At 26.6% G+C, this 20,978-nt stretch overlaps 2 protein-coding genes across 2 annotated transcripts in view; one reads left to right on the top strand and one right to left on the bottom strand.

Moving 5' to 3' along the window:
* Positions 1 to 111: 111 nt before the first annotated feature.
* Positions 112 to 765, bottom strand: LOC135923233 (uncharacterized). The gene has a single exon (XM_065457878.1). The coding sequence runs from the start codon at positions 763 to 765 to the stop codon at positions 112 to 114; it is 654 nt and encodes a 217-aa protein (XP_065313950.1).
* A 1,681-nt stretch (positions 766 to 2,446) lies between these two features.
* LOC135925351 (methionine--tRNA ligase, cytoplasmic-like) overlaps positions 2,447 to 20,978 on the top strand; it is a 33,251-nt gene continuing 14,719 nt past the window's right edge. Inside the window, exons 1-4 of the mRNA XM_065460625.1 lie at positions 2,447 to 2,574; positions 2,797 to 2,908; positions 3,001 to 3,117; positions 18,033 to 18,239. Coding sequence (XP_065316697.1) covers positions 2,802 to 2,908; positions 3,001 to 3,117; positions 18,033 to 18,239 — 431 coding nt within the window. The 5' untranslated portion in view covers positions 2,447 to 2,574; positions 2,797 to 2,801. The remainder of the gene's footprint in view (positions 2,575 to 2,796; positions 2,909 to 3,000; positions 3,118 to 18,032; positions 18,240 to 20,978) is intronic.

Raw genomic sequence — 20,978 nt, 5'->3', positions numbered from 1 at the left:
GTTAAAAGATCATCCACCGTTGGTATAATATGATAATCGTACAAAATATATGGGTTTAATGTCACCTTAAAATCCGCACAAATCCTGTTTCTCCATTTGTTTTTCGTACGTTTACCGTTGGAGTGGCCCATGTAACCGTTTATGTGTTGGATCAATCGCCTTCAATATTCCTGATTTAACCAATCTATCGAGTTCCATTTCAATTGGTTTTCGTAATGGAAAAGGTACTATACGAGCTGGCCATGATTTCGGCCTTGCTGCCTTACTCAAATGTATGCTAACTTCTATATCATTCACCCGTCCAGGCTTGTCATCAAAAACACTAAAAAATTCTGTTGTCATGCCAGCAATTTGTTTATTGGTTGTCATAACCTCTTTATTTGTGATACTACGTATAGTCACTTGTCGTGGAATAAACATATTAAATGCCAGTATCCATGGTAGTCCAAATAATGGAATGTCATTTGAACGGGTCACCACAATCGGTAGTGATCTGCTTATCTTTCCAAGACGAACCCTCACCATAGTTTTACCAAGCACATCTAGCGGTTGGTTACCATATACTGATAAAGGTTTGGTTGGTCCAAGTTTGGGTCGGCCAATTTCATCCCAATATTGTTTCCCAATCACCGATACCTGTGCCCCCGTATCATAATCAAATTCTATAGGTACTCCATTTATCCAAACAAATATCTTTGCACTATTTCTACCAATTTGGGAAATATTAATAATTGAATCTGATGAATAATTGTCATCTATATGCATAGCATGTAACTTCTGTCCCTTACAATATTTAGCATAATGCCCTACCTTTTGGCAATTATAACATTTCACCCTTGATGCAAAACATTGGAAAGGGGGATGAGTTCTCCCACATTTTGAGCATTTATTAAACTTATACATATCATTATTGTGTTATCTCTAAACTTAAAATTATTATTATTGTTATTGTAATAACTAAAATTTCCCTTTTCTTTGTTAATATTATTATATGAGTACTTTTGATTCGAAAAATTTTCTTGATTATTCTCTATCTGCTCCTTAGGTTTATTGACTTTTCTTACCATCAAAATTGTCACTTCATCCTCAGCCCTTTCCATTGCCAAAGCCATATTTAAAACCTTTGGAAAACTCACACTTTCTCCCAAGTCATTTATTCCTTCTGGAAATCTAGTGCGAATATCTTTCTCCAATGCACCCGTTTTGATTCCAGCCACCATCTGATCCCTCAATCTCCCACCTAGGTCAGATTCAAATTTACATTCTTGAGCCAATTTTTTAAGTCGAGCTGCAAACTCCGCAACTGGTTCACCAACCCCTCTTTCTATCCGAATAAATTTAATTCTCGAGCTAAATAATGTTGAAATAGGCTTAAAAACTTTCTTACCCACTTCAATAATCTCTGCATAATTAAGATCTTTCAATATTTTTGGATAAACAAAGGACCTCATCTCTGCTAAATTACTAATACCCATATACGCAAATAATATTTTTTTTTTGGTTTCATTATTTATTAATATACCTCTTATCTCCAACATATCATCAATATATTCAATGTAATCAGCAAAGTTGTTTTGATTGTCGAAGTTATCAAATTTGATCATAATATTATCATTTTTTTCTTCTTTATTCATAATTACTTTATTTTTGTCTTCTTTGTTCATAATAAGATCATCGACAACGTCGCCAATATACTAATTAAGCATACACAAATATGGATGGCTTTATTGACTGGCAATCACCTGATAAATATATAAATATGATTGATTTGTATCTATGACATTTATAACATTGATAATATATGTATGACATTTATAACATTGATAATATATAATATAAATCTCATTTATAACAGTTACCTGCTGACCCCAAGTTCCAAAAATAGCTAAAACATTTAAACTACTTAAACAAAATCAAAATTAAATTTATACATTTTGCCTTAAAATATTATGCTACTAAAGGATCTAGATAGAAATATCGAAGTTTAAGTAATAAAGCTTTATAAATGACTGAGACCTGTCCCACATGTGCTATAAAGGGTTAAGAATTTTTTAAAGCAAATATTAACATTTTTGAATGATACCGAAGAGTTAAACTTGATACTATATTTTTTTCTTTATTTAACCAATAATTAACAATAAGTTGTAGAAATTCATAATGGAATTCGCCATTATGACGAATTCACTATTTTGCTTTCTTATAAGTTTCCAACCAACACATTTTAGAAAATCTTTGATATGCTAATGCACTGCCCTAAAATCATATAACATACGCATTGAACGCTTTATATAGTTTTATATTAGATCTACCATTTAAGTTAAAAATAATTTTCATGCTATATTAAATTTAAACAAAATTGATTTTTTGAGAACTTGGAGAACTTGGGTGTTTTTTACGTTTCGATCTTTTGCCCGAAATTTAAAATTAATAAAAACCCTCAAATTTACTATTTCTCAATTTCATGGTATTTATGCGTTTACCATAATTAGCAAACAAAATAGTATTTTATGCAGAGCACTTCAGTATTACATTAAATACTTCAAAATAAATTCCTAAATTATTGCAAACCTACAAGTAAATTTACCAAGATTATATATATATGTTGTTGAATTGTAAGTTATAATTTAAATTATATTTTTAATATATTCCCAAAAGAAAGTTGATATTAATTGCTATAATCCTGCTTGATTATATACACAGTTTTTTTGAAAATAAATCATGATTATATGTTTTTGATATTTTTGTCAATATTTTTATTATTTTACATCAACATATTAATTTATAAATGATTGATAGAAATTATGAATGCCAATGGGGTTAAAGATTCAAATAGTAATGATGTTGATTCCATATTAAGCTCCTACATCAATTTTTGCCTTACAAAGAGTACTCCAAAGACTCATCCAATGTATAAATATATATTTGAAATTTATAAATTTAGAATTAATAACCAATAGATGAAAATACATATTTTTTAAAATTTGTTTGTTATCTTCCTAGCTTGCCTAAATCAAATCACAACAATATTCTAATTACAAGTGCTCTCCCTTATATAAACAATGTTCCACATCTTGGAAATATAATTGGCTGTGTTTTAAGTGCCGATGTTTTTGCCAGGTAATCCTATAAATTAAATATTTTATTGATTACAATCAGAGTTTGAAAAAAAATCTTTAAAAATATAATTTAAGAAAACCTATTTTTTTTAATAAAAAAAATTGTAACTTCATAATGAAAGGAATTTTTATGCATAAAATTAAGAAAAATTACTTATAAAATATTCTTAAATTTTAAATAAAATTTTCTTTGAAGAGCATTTCAAACTTTGTACATTAAATAATACCAGATGTTAGAAAAAAATATTGTTGTTACAATAAAATAATAAAAATTCTTATCAACCAAAATGATTATAATATTTAAATTATATACATATCATTTTGGGCGCTAGTGGGAGTCATCATTTTTCAGTGGAAATTTTGGACAGATTTATACAGCTATATCATGATATATTGTCGGGCTAGAATTGTAGTGCACCAATGTAAAATAAGAAAATCAACATATGGTACACGATACATAGCACTTTTGCCCTTTGAAGTTGAAAGTTCAAAGGCGTTATGCTAGGTTTTCCTCATTTCCATCAGATTGTAACAAATTTAATTTGGATGAAAAGAAAAAATATGAGGAGCCCTCTACACGTTTGTGGGCAAGCCACACATACTTATATGCAAAACATTTTGAAAAATGTTGCTTAAACATCTATGGGCTTAATAAAAAATAATGGGGTAAAAAAGAAGCTATACCCATGGACTATAGTATAACACAATTTTAATGGTGGGAGGATAATTTTAAGTTTAAAATATCTTGGTGTGAGTACTGGTATAACAAAATTAAAGTTTAAAATAAAATATAGAGAAATTTATCGATGAATTTAAGGGAATGACTAAAATACGCGTCCCCGAAAACTACGCGTCCCTACGCGTCCCTACGCGTCCCCGGTCAAAACGATTTATTTTTATTAATATTAATGGGAAATCTTATTAAGCTTTATAAGATGAGTTAGAAAATGTTTTTTTTAATTTAAAAAAAATACGGTAACTATATAAAATTTACAAAAATTTATTTTTTAAAAAAATAAACTACGCGTCCCTACGCGTCCCTACGCGTCCCCGGTCAAAATACAGTTTTTTTAAAAAAATCAAAACGGATTCATATTTAGCTCATTAAAAGAATACAGAATATGTAAATATTATATTTTAAACTATTTTATAACTTAGTGATTTTTTCAAAAAACACTTTTTTTTTCAAAAACACTACGCGTCCCCGGTCAAAAAACCGTTTTTTTTAAAAAATAATAGCAGATTCATGTTTAACTTTTTAAGGAGATTCAGAAAATGGTATTAATAAAAAAAAAATTTTAAAAAAATTTTTTCCAAAAAAATTTTTTTTTGGCTAAACTACGCATCCTTACGCGTCCCCGGCCAAAATACAGTTTTTTTTTAAAAATCAAAACGGATTCATATTTAGCTCATTGAAAGAATACAGAATATGTAAATATTATATTTTAAACTATTTTATAACTTAGTGATTTTTTCAAAAAACACTTTTTTCGAAAACACTACGCGTCCCCGGTCAAAAAACCGTTTTTTTTAAAAAATAAAAGCAGATTCATGTTTAGCTTTTTAAGGAGATTCAGAAAATGGTATTAATAAAAAAAATTTAAAAAAAAAATTTTTTTCGAAAAATTTTTTTTTGGCTAAACTACGCGTCCCTACGCGTCCCCGGTCAAAATACAGTTTTTTTAAAAAAATCAAAACGGATTCATATTTAGCTCATTAAAAGAATACAGAATATTTTAATATTATATATTAAACTATTTTATAACTTAGTGATTTTTTCAAAAAACACTTTTTTTTTCAAAAACACTACGCGTCCCCGGTCAAAAAACCGTTTTTTTAAAAAAATAATAGCAGATTCATGTTTAACTTTTTAAGGAGATTCAGAAAATGGTATTAATAAAAAAAAATTTTAAAAAAAATTTTTTCCAAAAAAAATTTTTTTTGGCTAAACTACGCGTCCCTACGCGTCCCCGGTCAAAATACAGTTTTTTTTTAAAAATCAAAACGGATTCATATTTAGCTCATTGAAAGAATACAGAATATGTAAATATTATATTTTAAACTATTTTATAACTTAGTGATTTTTTCAAAAAACACTTTTTTCGAAAACACTACGCGTCCCCGGTCAAAAAACCGTTTTTTTTAAAAAATAAAAGCAGATTCATGTTTAGCTTTTTAAGGAGATTCAGAAAATGGTATTAATAAAAAAAATTTAAAAAAAAGATTTTTTTCGAAAAAAATTTTTTTTGGCTAAACTACGCGTCCCTACGCGTCCCCGGTCAAAATACAGTTTTTTTAAAAAAATCAAAACGGATTCATATTTAGCTCATTAAAAGAATACAGAATATCTTAATATTATATATTAAACTATTTTATAACTTAGTGATTTTTTCAAAAAACACTTTTTTTTTCAAAAACACTACGCGTCCCCGGTCAAAAAACCTTTTTTTTAAAAAAATAATAGCAGATTCATGTTTAACTTTTTAAGGAGATTCAGAAAATGGTATTAATAAAAAAAAATTTTAAAAAAAATTTTTTCCAAAAAAATTTTTTTGGCTAAACTACGCGTCCCTACGCGTCCCCGGTCAAAATACAGTTTTTTTAAAAAAATCAAAACGGATTCATATTTAGCTCATTAAAAGAATACAGAATATGTTAATATTATATTTTAAACTATTTTATAACTTAGTGATTTTTTTCAAAAAACACTTTTTTTTTCAAAAACACTACGCGTCCCCGGTCAAAAAACCGTTTTTTTTAAAAAATAAAAGCAGATTCATGTTTAGATTTTCAAGGAGATTCAGAAAATGGTATTATTAAAAAAAATTTAAAAAAAAAAATTTTTCGAAAATTTTTTTTTTGGCTAAACTACGCGTCCCCGGCCAAAATACAGTTTTTTTTTAAAAATCAAAACGGATTCATATTTAGCTCATTGAAAGAATACAGAATATGTAAATATTATATTTTAAACTATTTTATAACTTAGTGATTTTTTTCAAAAAACACTTTTTTTTTCAAAAACACTACGCGTCCCCGGTCAAAAAACCGTTTTTTTAAAAAAATAAAAGCAGATTCATGTTTAGCTTTTCAAGAAGATTCAGAATAATTTTGGTAGTTGAGAATTCAAATAAAATATTTAAAAAAGCCAATGTCTAGCCCATATTTAAAATTAAAAAATTTTCAAGGATATCTATTTTAAATTTTACCCAAGTTGATTTCTATCATAAATGTAAATTATGATATTTCTAATACCCTTACATTGCAACATTTTTACCTCTTTTTCTCCTAAATATTAATATTTTTATGAAATATATTAATAAAGCATATTTAGTATCGATACACCTAATTAATTAGTAATTACCCATCAACCCCGTCATTCTGTTAAATTAATTTTATAAAAAAAAAAATTTAATATATATATATACAAATATATCAAAATATAAAATTGACGGGGGGCTCAATGGTTAGAACGTATGCCTTCCGAACGATAAGTTGCGAGTTCGAATCCCGCATTGCCATAAAAAATTTAAAAAAAGAATTTTTAACATTAGCGAGATAATAATAGCTCTCGATTTATTTAACATTAAGATGATAGGAAAGTTGATAGAAAAAAAAAATTTTAACATTAGGAGAGTGAAATTAACGTTAAGAAGATATTATAAAGTTGATAGAAAAAAAATACGAAAAGTTCATTTCTTGATTACATTTATAGATAGTGTGTTAAAAAGCTAAAAAATCAAACAAAGTTGAGGGTTCTAAATCTGATTGATGAATTAGAAAATATTATAATTATTAATTTATTTTTCATTTATATAAGTTTTTTAAAATAACTTTCTAATCTTACATTAATAGTTAAAATTTATCATTTTATGTTTTGTATATGGGAGACTGGGGTTAGGACCCCGGGCTTGGCAAACCACTTAATCTCATTTCAAAATTAAATATCCTAATATAGTTTTTATTAGTTTACATCTATAGACAAAAAATCTTTTGAAATATTTAATTTATTAAAGATTTTATTTAAGAAATAAAATTTTGATGAAATTTTCAAAATTTTTACATGACAAAATTTTAATTTTTATTAAAATATATAATCATTTATATCTAAATTAAATTTTATAGTTAATTTTAAACACTCTTCTATAATTTGGAAAAGTTCAATGTGTATTTATTATATCTAGATAATATTTCAATCATAATTTGTCAATAATAAAATACCATTTATATTACATATTATTATATACAATCGTAATAGGTAAAAAAATGTAAATATTCATTTGTTGTAAAATAATGTGGGTGTTTCAATCACGGTAGTCTTTTTATTTCCGACGTATCACGATTTAGTTTTCCAATTTCAATCATTGACCAAACTATAATATGATGTTGTTTTCATCTTCGATATCTATTTATAGTTTATATAATAATATAATATATTTATTTTTATATGCCTTTTTACCTTCAATAATTATAGTCAAAAATTTCAAATTATAGGACTTTAATAATTGGTAATATTTAAACTTAAAAATAACTATTTATATTGTTATTACAAAAAAATAATTGGATGCATTGTTCTAACTGTACAAACTTTCTCTAATATTAGCTAAACAATATTACATTATTTATACTATATTAATGATTTGTCCCGCTATTGCTTTTGATCTTATATTTAATATATTTTATAGTTATACTATTATGGTTTTAGCCATAAAAATATAAAAATTATTAATTTTAATATTTTTATGTTTCCGCTCTTAGCCACGTGGAGGCAACCAGTTGAAAGAGCTTTTAGGTCTTAGTTTAAAACAAATACCAAGACCATGGATATATAACAGGTTTAAAATTTTAAACCTGAAATATAACCAAAATATAATATATTAAAAAGTTTACATTAATTTTAAAAAAAAATATTAAACAAAAAATTTATTTGTCATAATCTACTTTTAGGTCTTAGTTTAAAAAAAATACCAAGACCATGGATATATAACAGGTTTAAAATTTTAAACCTGAAATATAACCAAAATATAATATATTAAAAAGTTTACATTAATTTTAAAAAAAAATATTAAACAAAAAAAATATTAAACAAAAAATTTATTTGTCCTAGTCTAATAACTCATCTTCTATATGATGGTCATTAGACGTGACGTTTAAATCAAGCATATTAACCTCCGACGCCAAGTCAACCTGTTAACTTGGGCTCGGTGGTGTTGCCGATACGGTAATCGGCCCGGCTGGAATGAGCGCCCATACGTGAATCGGCACGGCTGGAATGGGCGCCGTTAGGGAGGGGGCAGAAGTGCGCCTTGTCGTTTGTCTCCAAAAAGTGACGATTAGTTGGGCGCACTGGGGTGAGGTTTGTCTCCAAAACATCATAATAGGTTCGGCGCAGCTCTGGACAGTATCTTATATAATGATTTCCCTCACATCTCCAATAGCCCGAGGCTTCCCTGGCGCCTCCCGAGAAAGACTCTCTTATTGAAGGTAAAAAGGCATATAAAAATAAATATATTATATTATTATATAAACTATAAATAGATATCGAAGATGAAAACAACATCATATTATAGTTTGGTCAATGATTGAAATTGGAAAACTAAATCGTGATACGTCGGAAATAAAAAGACTACCGTGATTGAAACACCCACATTATTTTACAACAAATGAATATTTACATTTTTTTACCTATTACGATTGTATATAATAATATGTAATATAAATGGTATTTTATTATTGACAAATTATGATTGAAATATTATCTAGATATAATAAATACACATTGAACTTTTCCAAATTATAGAAGAGTGTTTAAAATTAACTATAAAATTTAATTTAGATATAAATGATTATATATTTTAATAAAAATTAAAATTTTGTCATGTAAAAATTTTGAAAATTTCATCAAAATTTTATTTCTTAAATAAAATCTTTAATAAATTAAATATTTCAAAAGATTTTTTGTCTATAGATGTAAACTAATAAAAACTATATTAGGATATTTAATTTTGAAATGAGATTAAGTGGTTTGCCAAGCCCGGGGTCCTAACCCCAGTCTCCCATATACAAAACATAAAATGATAAATTTTAACTATTAATGTAAGATTAGAAAGTTATTTTAAAAAACTTATATAAATGAAAAATAAATTAATAATTATAATATTTTCTAATTCATCAATCAGATTTAGAACCCTCAACTTTGTTTGATTTTTTAGCTTTTTAACACACTATCTATAAATGTAATCAAGAAATGAACTTTTCGTATTTTTTTTCTATCAACTTTATAATATCTTCTTAACGTTAATTTCACTCTCCTAATGTTAAAATTTTTTTTTTCTATCAACTTTCCTATCATCTTAATGTTAAATAAATCGAGAGCTATTATTATCTCGCTAATGTTAAAAATTCTTTTTTTAAATTTTTTATGGCAATGCGGGATTCGAACTCGCAACTTATCGTTCGGAAGGCATACGTTCTAACCATTGAGCCCCCCCGTCAATTTTATATTTTGATATATTTGTATATATATATATTAAATTTTTTTTTTTATAAAATTAATTTAACAGAATGACGGGGTTGATGGGTAATTACTAATTAATTAGGTGTATCGATACTAAATATGCTTTATTAATATATTTCATAAAAATATTAATATTTAGGAGAAAAAGAGGTAAAAATGTTGCAATGTAAGGGTATTAGAAATATCATAATTTACATTTATGATAGAAATCAACTTGGGTAAAATTTAAAATAGATATCCTTGAAAATTTTTTAATTTTAAATATGGGCTAGACATTGGCTTTTTTAAATATTTTATTTGAATTCTCAACTACCAAAATTATTCTGAATCTTCTTGAAAAGCTAAACATGAATCTGCTTTTATTTTTTTAAAAAAACGGTTTTTTGACCGGGGACGCGTAGTGTTTTTGAAAAAAAAAGTGTTTTTTGAAAAAATACTAAGTTATAAAATAGTTTAATATATAATATTAAGATATTCTGTATTCTTTTAATGAGCTAAATATGAATCCGTTTTGATTTTTTTAAAAAAACTGTATTTTGACCGGGGACGCGTAGGGACGCGTAGTTTAGCCAAAAAAAAATTTTTTTTTTATTAATACCATTTTCTGAATCTCCTTAAAAAGTTAAACATGAATCTGCTATTATTTTTTAAAAAAAAAGGTTTTTTGACCGGGGACGCGTAGTGTTTTTGAAAAAAAAAGTGTTTTTTGAAAAAATCACTAAGTTATAAAATAGTTTAATATATAATATTAAGATATTCTGTATTCTTTTAATGAGCTAAATATGAATCCGTTTTGATTTTTTTAAAAAAACTGTATTTTGACCGGGGACGCGTAGGGACGCGTAGTTTAGCCAAAAAAATTTTTTCGAAAAAAATCTTTTTTTTAAATTTTTTTTATTAATACCATTTTCTGAATCTCCTTAAAAAGCTAAACATGAATCTGCTTTTATTTTTTAAAAAAAACGGTTTTTTGACCGGGGACGCGTAGTGTTTTCGAAAAAAAGTGTTTTTTGAAAAAATCACTAAGTTATAAAATAGTTTAAAATATAATATTTACATATTCTGTATTCTTTCAATGAGCTAAATATGAATCCGTTTTGATTTTTAAAAAAAAACTGTATTTTGACCGGGGACGCGTAGGGACGCGTAGTTTAGCCAAAAAAAAATTTTTTTGGAAAAAATTTTTTTTAAAATTTTTTTTTATTAATACCATTTTCTGAATCTCCTTAAAAAGTTAAACATGAATCTGCTATTATTTTTTTAAAAAAACGGTTTTTTGACCGGGGACGCGTAGTGTTTTTGAAAAAAAAAGTGTTTTTTGAAAAAATCACTAAGTTATAAAATAGTTTAATATATAATATTAAAATATTCTGTATTCTTTTAATGAGCTAAATATGAATCCGTTTTGATTTTTTTAAAAAAACTGTATTTTGACCGGGGACGCGTAGGGACGCGTAGTTTAGCCAAAAAAAAATTTTTCGAAAAAAATTTTTTTTTTAAATTTTTTTATTAATACCATTTTCTGAATCTCCTTAAAAAGTTAAACATGAATCTGCTATTATTTTTTAAAAAAAACGGTTTTTTGACCGGGGACGCGTAGTGTTTTTGAAAAAAAAAGTGTTTTTTGAAAAAATCACTAAGTTATAAAATAGTTTAAAATATAATATTTACATATTCTGTATTCTTTTAATGAGCTAAATATGAATCCGTTTTGATTTTTTTAAAAAAACTGTATTTTGACCGGGGACGCGTAGGGACGCGTAGGGACGCGTAGGGACGCGTAGTTTATTTTTTTAAAAAATAAATTTTTGTAAATTTTATATAGTTACCGTATTTTTTTTAAATTAAAAAAAACATTTTCTAACTCATCTTATAAAGCTTAATAAGATTTCCCATTAATATTAATAAAAATAAATCGTTTTGACCGGGGACGCGTAGGGACGCGTAGGGACGCGTAGTTTTCGGGGACGCGTATTTTAGTCATTCCCTGAATTTAATGAAAAATTTCACAAATAATTTATCATAAATTATAGTCTAAAAATTTAAATATAAAATTTATTTGATAAATCAAATGCAAGTGAAGCAATAATAGATATTTTTCAATATTCAAAATGTTCAATTTACATTTTTTTTAAAATAAAATAAATTTGAAATAATAATTTCATATCATCAAAAATAACATATCTATATATTTTTTTTCTAATTTATTCATACAATTAATTAAAATGAATATAAGGATAATGCTAATATTTTATTAATAATTTTTTCATATAATTCTCTATCAGCTATAGGTATAAGCTCTAACATATTTCTACTTTTTTTTACTTTCATCGTTAATTTTGCCCTTCATTCTTGGGATCAATTTAATATTTTGAAAAACCTACCTGTTTTCAAATCCTGTAAAAATTGATACTTTTATCATATTAGATTTAAATTGTAATCTATATGGCAAATAAAATGATTCCACTTTTGAAATATTAATTAACTTTAATTTAGTGAATGAAATATAATTAAATTTGAAATTTTTTGATGCAGAATGGAAATCTAAATAATTATTTGGGGTCATTTCAAACACTTCAAATGGATTTTTTATGATTTGCATCTCTAATTAATTTATAAAAAAAAATGAGAGAGCTATGGATTCCATTTTTTTAAAAACATCTTAATTTGGCTCACTGAATCGACCTCCCGTAAAATTGAATGGCCAGGAGCACCATATTTGATTTGAATTGCTTCGATTACACTAGTTGTATAAGTGTTGTTAAACGGCACTCAATATTTTAGCCAGAAAAACATTGTCTAAGCCTCGATATTTTGTCAATATATGTCTAGACCTTTGTTTCTTCTATGAGCAAAATCTTCGGACTTGCGTAGTACTAATATCTTTCTGGATGAAATATTGAGTTAGCCGTTTTTAAAAATCGGCTCAAAACGAGCCGTTTAACAACACTAAGTCGTATTATTAGCTAAATAATAGTGTTTTAAAGCATAAATTATAATGGAATTTTTATTTTATTTTAGATATAATTATTGCATTTCATGTTCAATTTTTTATACATTTATTCAAGGATTACACATGAAAACTATATTAAGAATACTATAAAATAATAAATAATTTAGCTTGACATTAAAATAATTCGGGGATGTATATGGAATGAAAAATATTTTACGATTCAATATGGAAGTCGAGAAATTGAAAAAAGGAGGGAAATACAACCCGCGATTAAATAAGATAATAGGATAGGTCGTGAATATGAAGCAAAGATTACGTCCGTTTTATTAGCGCAAAATTGACAAGAGCTATAACTTTGGCCAAAAATTAATATTTTTTTAAAATCTAGTTTTTATTTATATATATATTGGGAATAAACGAGTTTATTTTATCCATTTCTAACTAAAAAATTTTTAAAATATTGAGTAAAGCACTCCAATTCTAGATCAATGCTATCAAGTTAAATTTCTTAATATTTTGTAGCAGTAGTATTTTTAATATAGTTTTCATGTGGAATCTTTAAATAAAGATATAAAAATTGAATTTGAAAACGAGTATAATATGTAAAATTTATCACAATATTTTAATAATCTACTTGCTCCTAATTTAAATAATAAATTATTAAGCATTACTTGTTCATTAAATATAGCTATGGAAATTGAATTAAGGAATCTCATTATTTTTTACTTTACCTAGCCCTCGAACTTCTAGAAGCAAAGCAAATGAAAGAAAAAGACTAAAGGGAAAGGTGATTTGAAAAGAGCAAGGATGGTGCAGAAATGATCGTTCTCATAAATCTATATTTCAATGTCATAAAGAAGTTTATGCAGATCAGAATAAAATTATTCATGCGGCTTTTTGGAGATTGGCTGATGATGCTAAGGCACCTTTCTTTAGAAAATTTATTGTTAGGACTCCATGTAAGAGAAGGGCAAAAGATTCTTTAAATTATAATAACTATTCATACTTATATTTTTTTTGAAGTGGAGAATGTTAAAGTTAGAGTTTGCAGACGATTTTTTTTTTTAAAGAAAAACTTGATATATGTAATAAACCGTTATTTCTTTAAAAATTTATACCAAAATACTGAAACTTATTTGGCTCCTAGAGAAGGTACAAGCGGAAAGATTCTTCAAAGGAATACTTCGAGGGAAGTCTCAATTATAGCAATGCCCTAAGATTTATATTCTAAAAAATGAGATGAATTATCAAGAATTCCTGTTAAAGATCAATAACACATAATAATATTTAAAAATAATTTTAATATTAGATTTGCTAAACCAGTTATAGGTAGATATGAAGGAAAATTATGAATGCACAAGATATTAAATAATTACTCTTCTAAACACCATGAAGATTATGTTGAAAATAGCATTGATAAGAGGTATGGATATGATTATAGCCAAGTCAAAAAATTTTTTTTAGTCAGATCCTTTGACCCTCAAAATGTTACAACATTACCAGGATCTGAGGTTGGGTCTTCTTATTATAGAAGATAAATTATCTCTTTAAAAATGAAACCGCATATCTTAGTCAAGACAAAGGTGGGAGATTATGCTATTTGGCGTCAATGCAAAAATTGCTTGCAATGTGTGATAGCATTAAGTAGAGATGTGATATTAAAAAAAAATTTCCAACTTTCTCGCACCTAATTCTATGGGCTGATTCCTGTGTGGCCCTAAATAAAAAATTCCGTTATAATTTATGCTTTTTTAAAAACATTATTTAGCTAAATAATACAACGAGTGTAATCGAAACAATTCAAATCAAATATGGTGCTCCTGACCATTCAATTTTTACTAGAGGGCGATTCAGTGCACAGCCAAATTGGAAGATTTTTCCTTTTTTCTTTTAAAAAAGAAGAAGATGAAATCCATAGCCCTCTCACTCTTTACAGATTAATAAGAAGGGAATGAATCCCAATTAATTATTCAGAATTCCAGTTAGCATTCAAAAAATTTTCAAATTCAATCCCATTCACTAAATTAAAGGTCAATTAAAATGTCTAAAGTGGGACCATTTTTATTATTTGCAATGATAGATTATCATTTTTAAATCCAAATAATATGATTTTAAAAGTAACAATTTTTTTTACAGGATCTCTAAAACACTTAGCCAAATTTTGACCATGAATTTGCTACAACAAATTTTTTTTTAAATATTAAATTGATCCCGAAGAGTGAATGGCAAAAATTAGCGACGAGACTAAAAAAAAAGAGGATATTAGAACTATGTTTAGAGTTTTATGCTCTGAGTTAGAGCTGATAGGGAATGTATGGAAAATTTTTTTTAAAAAAAAATTAAATATCAGTTTTTTTATATATAAATTTTATTAAGAAAACATTTAATTGTTTAGAAATAAATTAGGAGAAAAAAAAAAAAATAAATAAAATGAAGATATAGTGTTAATTTCGACGATTTGGAATGTTATTATCTTGAATTTATTTATTAAATTTCTAATAGTGTTGTTAAGTTACCTAACCTTGACCATCCTCTCTTGTGTCTTAGCCAAGCCTTAACAAGGTTGTACTCTATCGCCACTCCTGTCGAGGCACAGGGCGCATCCGATCCAGCAGATTTAGGGTCACACCACGCGATACGTTTTGCAAACAGAATAATATCGTGCGCAGATGACATATACTTCCAGTTAGATGGAAATGAGGAAAGATTAGCGTAGCTCTGTTGAAACTTCAACGCTAGAGGGCAAAGCTTCTAGTTGAGTCTCACCTGAAGATCGATTAGAATATTTCTGGATAAAATCATGGCTACGCTGTTTTATAGTTGATTTAGAGATGGATAGTTTAACACAATGACATATATAATACCTAGACTGACGATTCATTCATTAAAAGTGTACATCAAATGAAAATCAGCTGGAGACGCCATCTTGGTTACACTAATCATATTATTAAAATTTTAAACGAGAGTTTAATGCATTCCTATATCTGATCCAAACCTTATTAAAGAATTACCGGATCATCGAGATAATAAGGGAAGCAAGTTATCAATTTAATAGCAGTTTTTTAACATGATAATAATTACTATACGTGTTACCAAAATAGCGGGTTCAGCTGATTTGCTTTTAACGACGCTTGTCATTGGTTTAATAACACTAAATTCTAATTTAAAAAAAAATTATTATAGATAGAAGATTTTGAACATTACAGGGTTGCATGTTTTTCATTTGGTGATATAATAAAAACAAAAACTATCAAGTGGTATAATAATAAGTTTGAAGCGTTTAAAAAAAAACAGAAATACCACATTTAGTATGTATTAGGAAAAAAAATAGTTTAAGTGAATATTTTTTCAAATTTTACAATATAAGAATTTACCTATGTTTCTAGAATATCGTATGTAATTGGAAAATTAATTTTTTGGAAGATTTGTAAAGTATAAGTGGTATATTACTTGTATTGTATACAAAAAATAATACTATGTATTTATTGATCTTTATTACAGATTCTGAGAACCTTGAATCTCAATATTGATCATAAAGACTTACACTAAAGAATTTAAAACTTAAAATCAGCCACCACCCACCTTTTATAGTAATTAACTTATATTGCAGATACAAAATGTAAATGCCATTCTTTTTTTTTTCTATAGAAAGGCGCTCAGAAAGAATGAAATATAAAAATTATCAACCAAAGAACATTTTATTTTGTATATATTTATAATAATCTAATAATTACAAATACAAACACAAACACAATAATTTACCATAATGATTTGATTTTGTAAGAAAATATTATATTTTAAAATTGCAATTCTCGTTTAGTTTTGAGCGTTTCGACATTGGTATCTTTATTTTTATATAAATAGAGAAAAGATAAAAATAATATATAAAATATTAAATTTATATTACTTTTAATTGATTGGTTGTTCCCGAAAACCAAGTTCCAAAAAATCATGCATATGATTATAAAAGTTTGTAAAATCGTAAGGGTTTATTATAGTAGAATTGGCACTTATATAGCAGATTGCGAAAATGATGTGGAAAAGGAATGATTAGTTAAAAAGGAATTATTATTATAATAAAGAAGAATTTTCTAAAACTATTATTGGTATTATTTGGATAAAATATTATTAACTATCAGAGTTGTTAAAAGATACTTTTTAAATGGATCTAGATACAGATACATCGTCTAAAATAATATCTTGATACAGATATTTTAATCAAAAATTTATCTAGATACAGATACAGATACCACATTTTTATATCTAGAGTATCTAGATCCTTTAACAACTCTGTTAAATATTAAACATTTTAAATTTAAAAAATTATTTTTTTGTAATTAAAAAGTGTTGTTATGAAAAATTTTTATTAATTATTAAATTTTTTTTCCTAACCATAAATGGTATTTCTGTTATTTTAAACACTTCAAACTTATTATATTATATCACTTAATAGTTTCTGTTTTTATTAATATCACCAAATATAAAACACATGCAACTAAAAAAAGAAAGAGGAAGTCATAACTAAAAAAAAACCTACAAACACAAACTAAAACAAATCTAAAATCTACCCAAACAAATCCTAGAAACTTAACCAAACTTTCTAAAAAACGAATCGTCAAGAATTATATAAAATTATCAAATCAAAAGACAAATAAAACTACAATATAAATCCAATTATTCGAAAGAAAATTAATTTCTTTTTATATAAAAATTACGGATATTTTTTTTATAAAGAAATTAATTAAAAATATAATAAAATCCACATATAATATATTACATCTAATCTTTCTATCCAACCTTATTTTAATTGGTTGATTGGCATTTCGCGTAAAAAAAAATATAAAACGTTCACGTATTTACAAATACTCAATAAAGTTGTCGTGTTTGCTTCATTTTTAATTTCGATTTTTTTATGAAATAAAAATTTTATATCTATATTTTTTTTAGGCAAAATTATTAATTAATTAATTGATTAATATGATACATTATTTGCGAAATTTTTAATTTAAATTGATCGATAAACTTTTCCTATAGTTGATTTTAAAACTTTAACTGTGGATTTTTTTTCTTCTCATTTTTAAACATTTGGGAAAAATGGTGCACCCCAATTCTAGACCGAAGATGGAATGAAAATATTTTTACGATTCATATATGGAAAGCAAAAAATAAAAATTTTTTTAAAAGGGAGGGAAATACAACACGTCATTAGATATATAAGAAGGATAATAAGGATAAGAAGGACATGCATATGAAGAAAAAATTACGTCATATCCGTTTTGTAAAACGAGGGGTAATGTATACGGTGTTTGAATTACAATATTTACACCCCAATTTATAGGCTAGGCTCTATAAAATGTTTTCAATAACCTATTCAAAATATTTATCTTCTTTTTTGGCCCTATAAAACAATTTTTTGTTTTATATTTAAATAAAAACATACTTAAAACAGGTATTGCCGATTTAAACCTTATACAAACACATTATTCCTTTGCGGGACAGATGAATACGGGACTGCTACGGAATTGAAAGCTTTGGAGAGTGGTCAAACTCCCATGGAGATATGCGACGCCTATCACAAGGCTCATTCTGACATTTATGCCTGGTTCGATATATCCTTTGACACCTTCGGAAGGACTACCAATAGGCATCAAACTCCGTAATTATATTTAATATCCCATATATATATATATATGTATATTATATTTCGCAGTTCTGAAAACATGGACTAAATATATAAAAAACTATATCCGGTTTTTTAATATTTTAACAAAGTACTTCTTCAAGTATTTCTATATATAAAAAACCATATCCGGTTTCTTGATAACTTTAAGTCTTCCTATTTCGAGTGTTTCGATATATAAAAATAACTATATATCCGTTTAAAAAAGTTCATCCGGTTCAAGTGTTCCGATATATAAAAAAAAGTGTGTTCAGGTTCCGATAGATCCGCGATTACAGTGTTTCAATTTCCGGTCACTATTGCGAACTTTAAGCGATCAATAATATTTCGAATAATCAATAAAACCCTCTAAATTGAATCATCACATATTGGCACTTCAGTTGAGACTTTATTATTTTTTTTAAAAAAAAAACTTAGAGAGGGCTGCTAGATTTGACGATTTCGTTTCCTCATTTTTTTTTTCGCCTCTCCCCATTTTCATCATTCTTTACCCTTTATTTATTAAATTTGTGGCGAAGTGCATTAAATTTGTGGCGAAGTTTACTAAATTTGTGGCGAAGTTTACTAAAATCATGGCGAACCCTAATTCGTGGCGAAGTGTACTAAATTTGTGGCGAAGTGTACTCGTGTAAAGTATACAAAAATACAGCATATTCTGTTTACTTCGCTGCGAATTCGTGCTAACTGGAAATGCAGGGCTAAGGCTTTTTTCGCGCCTTTTTTTAAAAAAAATGGAAACAATTTAATTTCCTTTTTTTTCACCCTAATATATTTCAAATTGTAACGGTTGTTGCCAACTAACCATTCACATTTCACGGGTTAGGTTCTAATTCGCCGAAACAAAAAAAAAATCGCTAAAAAATTGGGAATCTCACTTATATCTCCTATAAAAAAAATTTAAAAATAATATTAATAGATGCGAAGTGGTGTTGTTAAACGGCTCGTTTTGAGCCTATTTTTTAAAAACGGCTAACTCAATATTCTAGCCAGAAAAATATTGCCTAAGCATCAAAATTTCGATAATACATGTCTAGACATTTGTTCCTTCTATGAGCAAAAACTTCAGGGAATATTTTTCTAGATGAAGTATTGTACCGTTTTTAAAAAATCGGCTCAAAGCCAGCCGTTTAACAACACTAGATGCGAGGGAATTAAACACTTGTATATAAAAAATGAGTAATTTAAAAAAAAAAAATGGCTAAAATTTGAGGAAATATTGTCCATCTTTCCCGGAATTGGGAACAACATTTGAGAATATTTAATTATATTTTCCAGAGTTGTTAAAAGATACTTTTTAAATGGATCTAGATACAGATACAACGTCTAAAATAATATCTAGATACAGATTATTTAATCAAAAATCTATCAAGATACAGATACCACATTTTTATATAAGTATCTAGATCCTTTACAACTCTGATATTTTCCCTCATTTAGTAGCCATTTTTTTAAAAAAACTCGATTTAAATTCCATGTGTTTACTTCCCTATCAATATTAATTTCATATATACTTTAAAAACATTCATTGATCAACATTTTAAAATTTTATAAGACTGAATAAAATTTTATTTCACGAAATATTTTTTTTTAAAAACAAAAAAATACATGGAAATGTTTTTCGTCAAAATCTACACAACATTGCCAATGCCATAAATATTTTTTATATATGTATATATATATATATATGGTATTATCTGTTTTTTTTTTCACATTTAAAAAATTCAAGATTAAAATTTAATATTTGTACTGTATATTATTTTTAATCGATTTATAATGTTATTGTATCCTCATCCTCCCTCGTTTTTATTTCTATCAATTTATATTATATTAACTAGAATAAAGATAATACCACATAATTATGTATTAATATTGTTATTTTATTGGTAGATATCGTATTTCAAAAGATACGCAAAAATTTATTCGTCGTTTGAGCGAATCGCGTTACATTTTAATAAACGAATTATTATACCGAAGCTAATTCTGAACGATACATATATTTTTTTTAAAAAAAATATTCCACCCTATATCAAAAGAATTGTGAAAGAGGGTCAAAATTTTAGGGCCCGGTTTTTGGGTTTGTATATATATATATATTTATATATTTTTTAAAAATTTTGAATATTGTTGTACGACCTTGATCTATTTTCTTCGCCATCTTACATCCCGAACAAGCCCATAAATCCAGCCTAGGTGCCCTCCAGCCAAAAGTGGGGTAAAAAAAATACCTTTGTTTGAATGGGGAAATACGTATGGGAACCCTGGATGGGGCCCTATGAATGAAATGTATCAGAGACCGGCATGCCTGGCCGTACCCGGACCGGGCCGAATTTAATTAAAAAATACTCGGGCCGGGTCGAAGATTTTAAAATCGCCATAAAAAAAATCCGAGCCTGGCCGCTCAAATGGTACCTCTTCAGGGTCTCTGATATATATATATTCAATATAATATAAATATGCCCACCAATATAATGGATTTTAGTTACTAAACTGTATCTCTTTACTTGAAAGAGAGCCACAAAGAGCTCTACTTGACTAAACAAAGAAAGAAGGCTATATACTTTGTAGTGCTTTTTAAAAAATTTCAAGAGTATGCTTCAATTAACCCCTGGTTTTCAGCAAATTTCAATCTTCCTTTTCTTCTTTTTAGTTTTTTAAAGGACATAATTTTGCCGGAATCGTATATTTTCAACATGTTTAGATATATCCACTCCGTGA

The sequence above is a fragment of the Gordionus sp. m RMFG-2023 genome, chromosome 2 (genome assembly GCF_954871325.1).
Source record: "Gordionus sp. m RMFG-2023 chromosome 2, tfGorSpeb1-WG-v2, whole genome shotgun sequence".
In the NCBI taxonomy this organism is placed as follows: Eukaryota; Metazoa; Nematomorpha; class Gordioida; order Chordodea; family Parachordodidae; genus Gordionus; species Gordionus sp. m RMFG-2023.
Note: the sequence above shows the minus strand (reverse complement) of the source record. Positions and strands in the feature narration are given on the sequence as shown.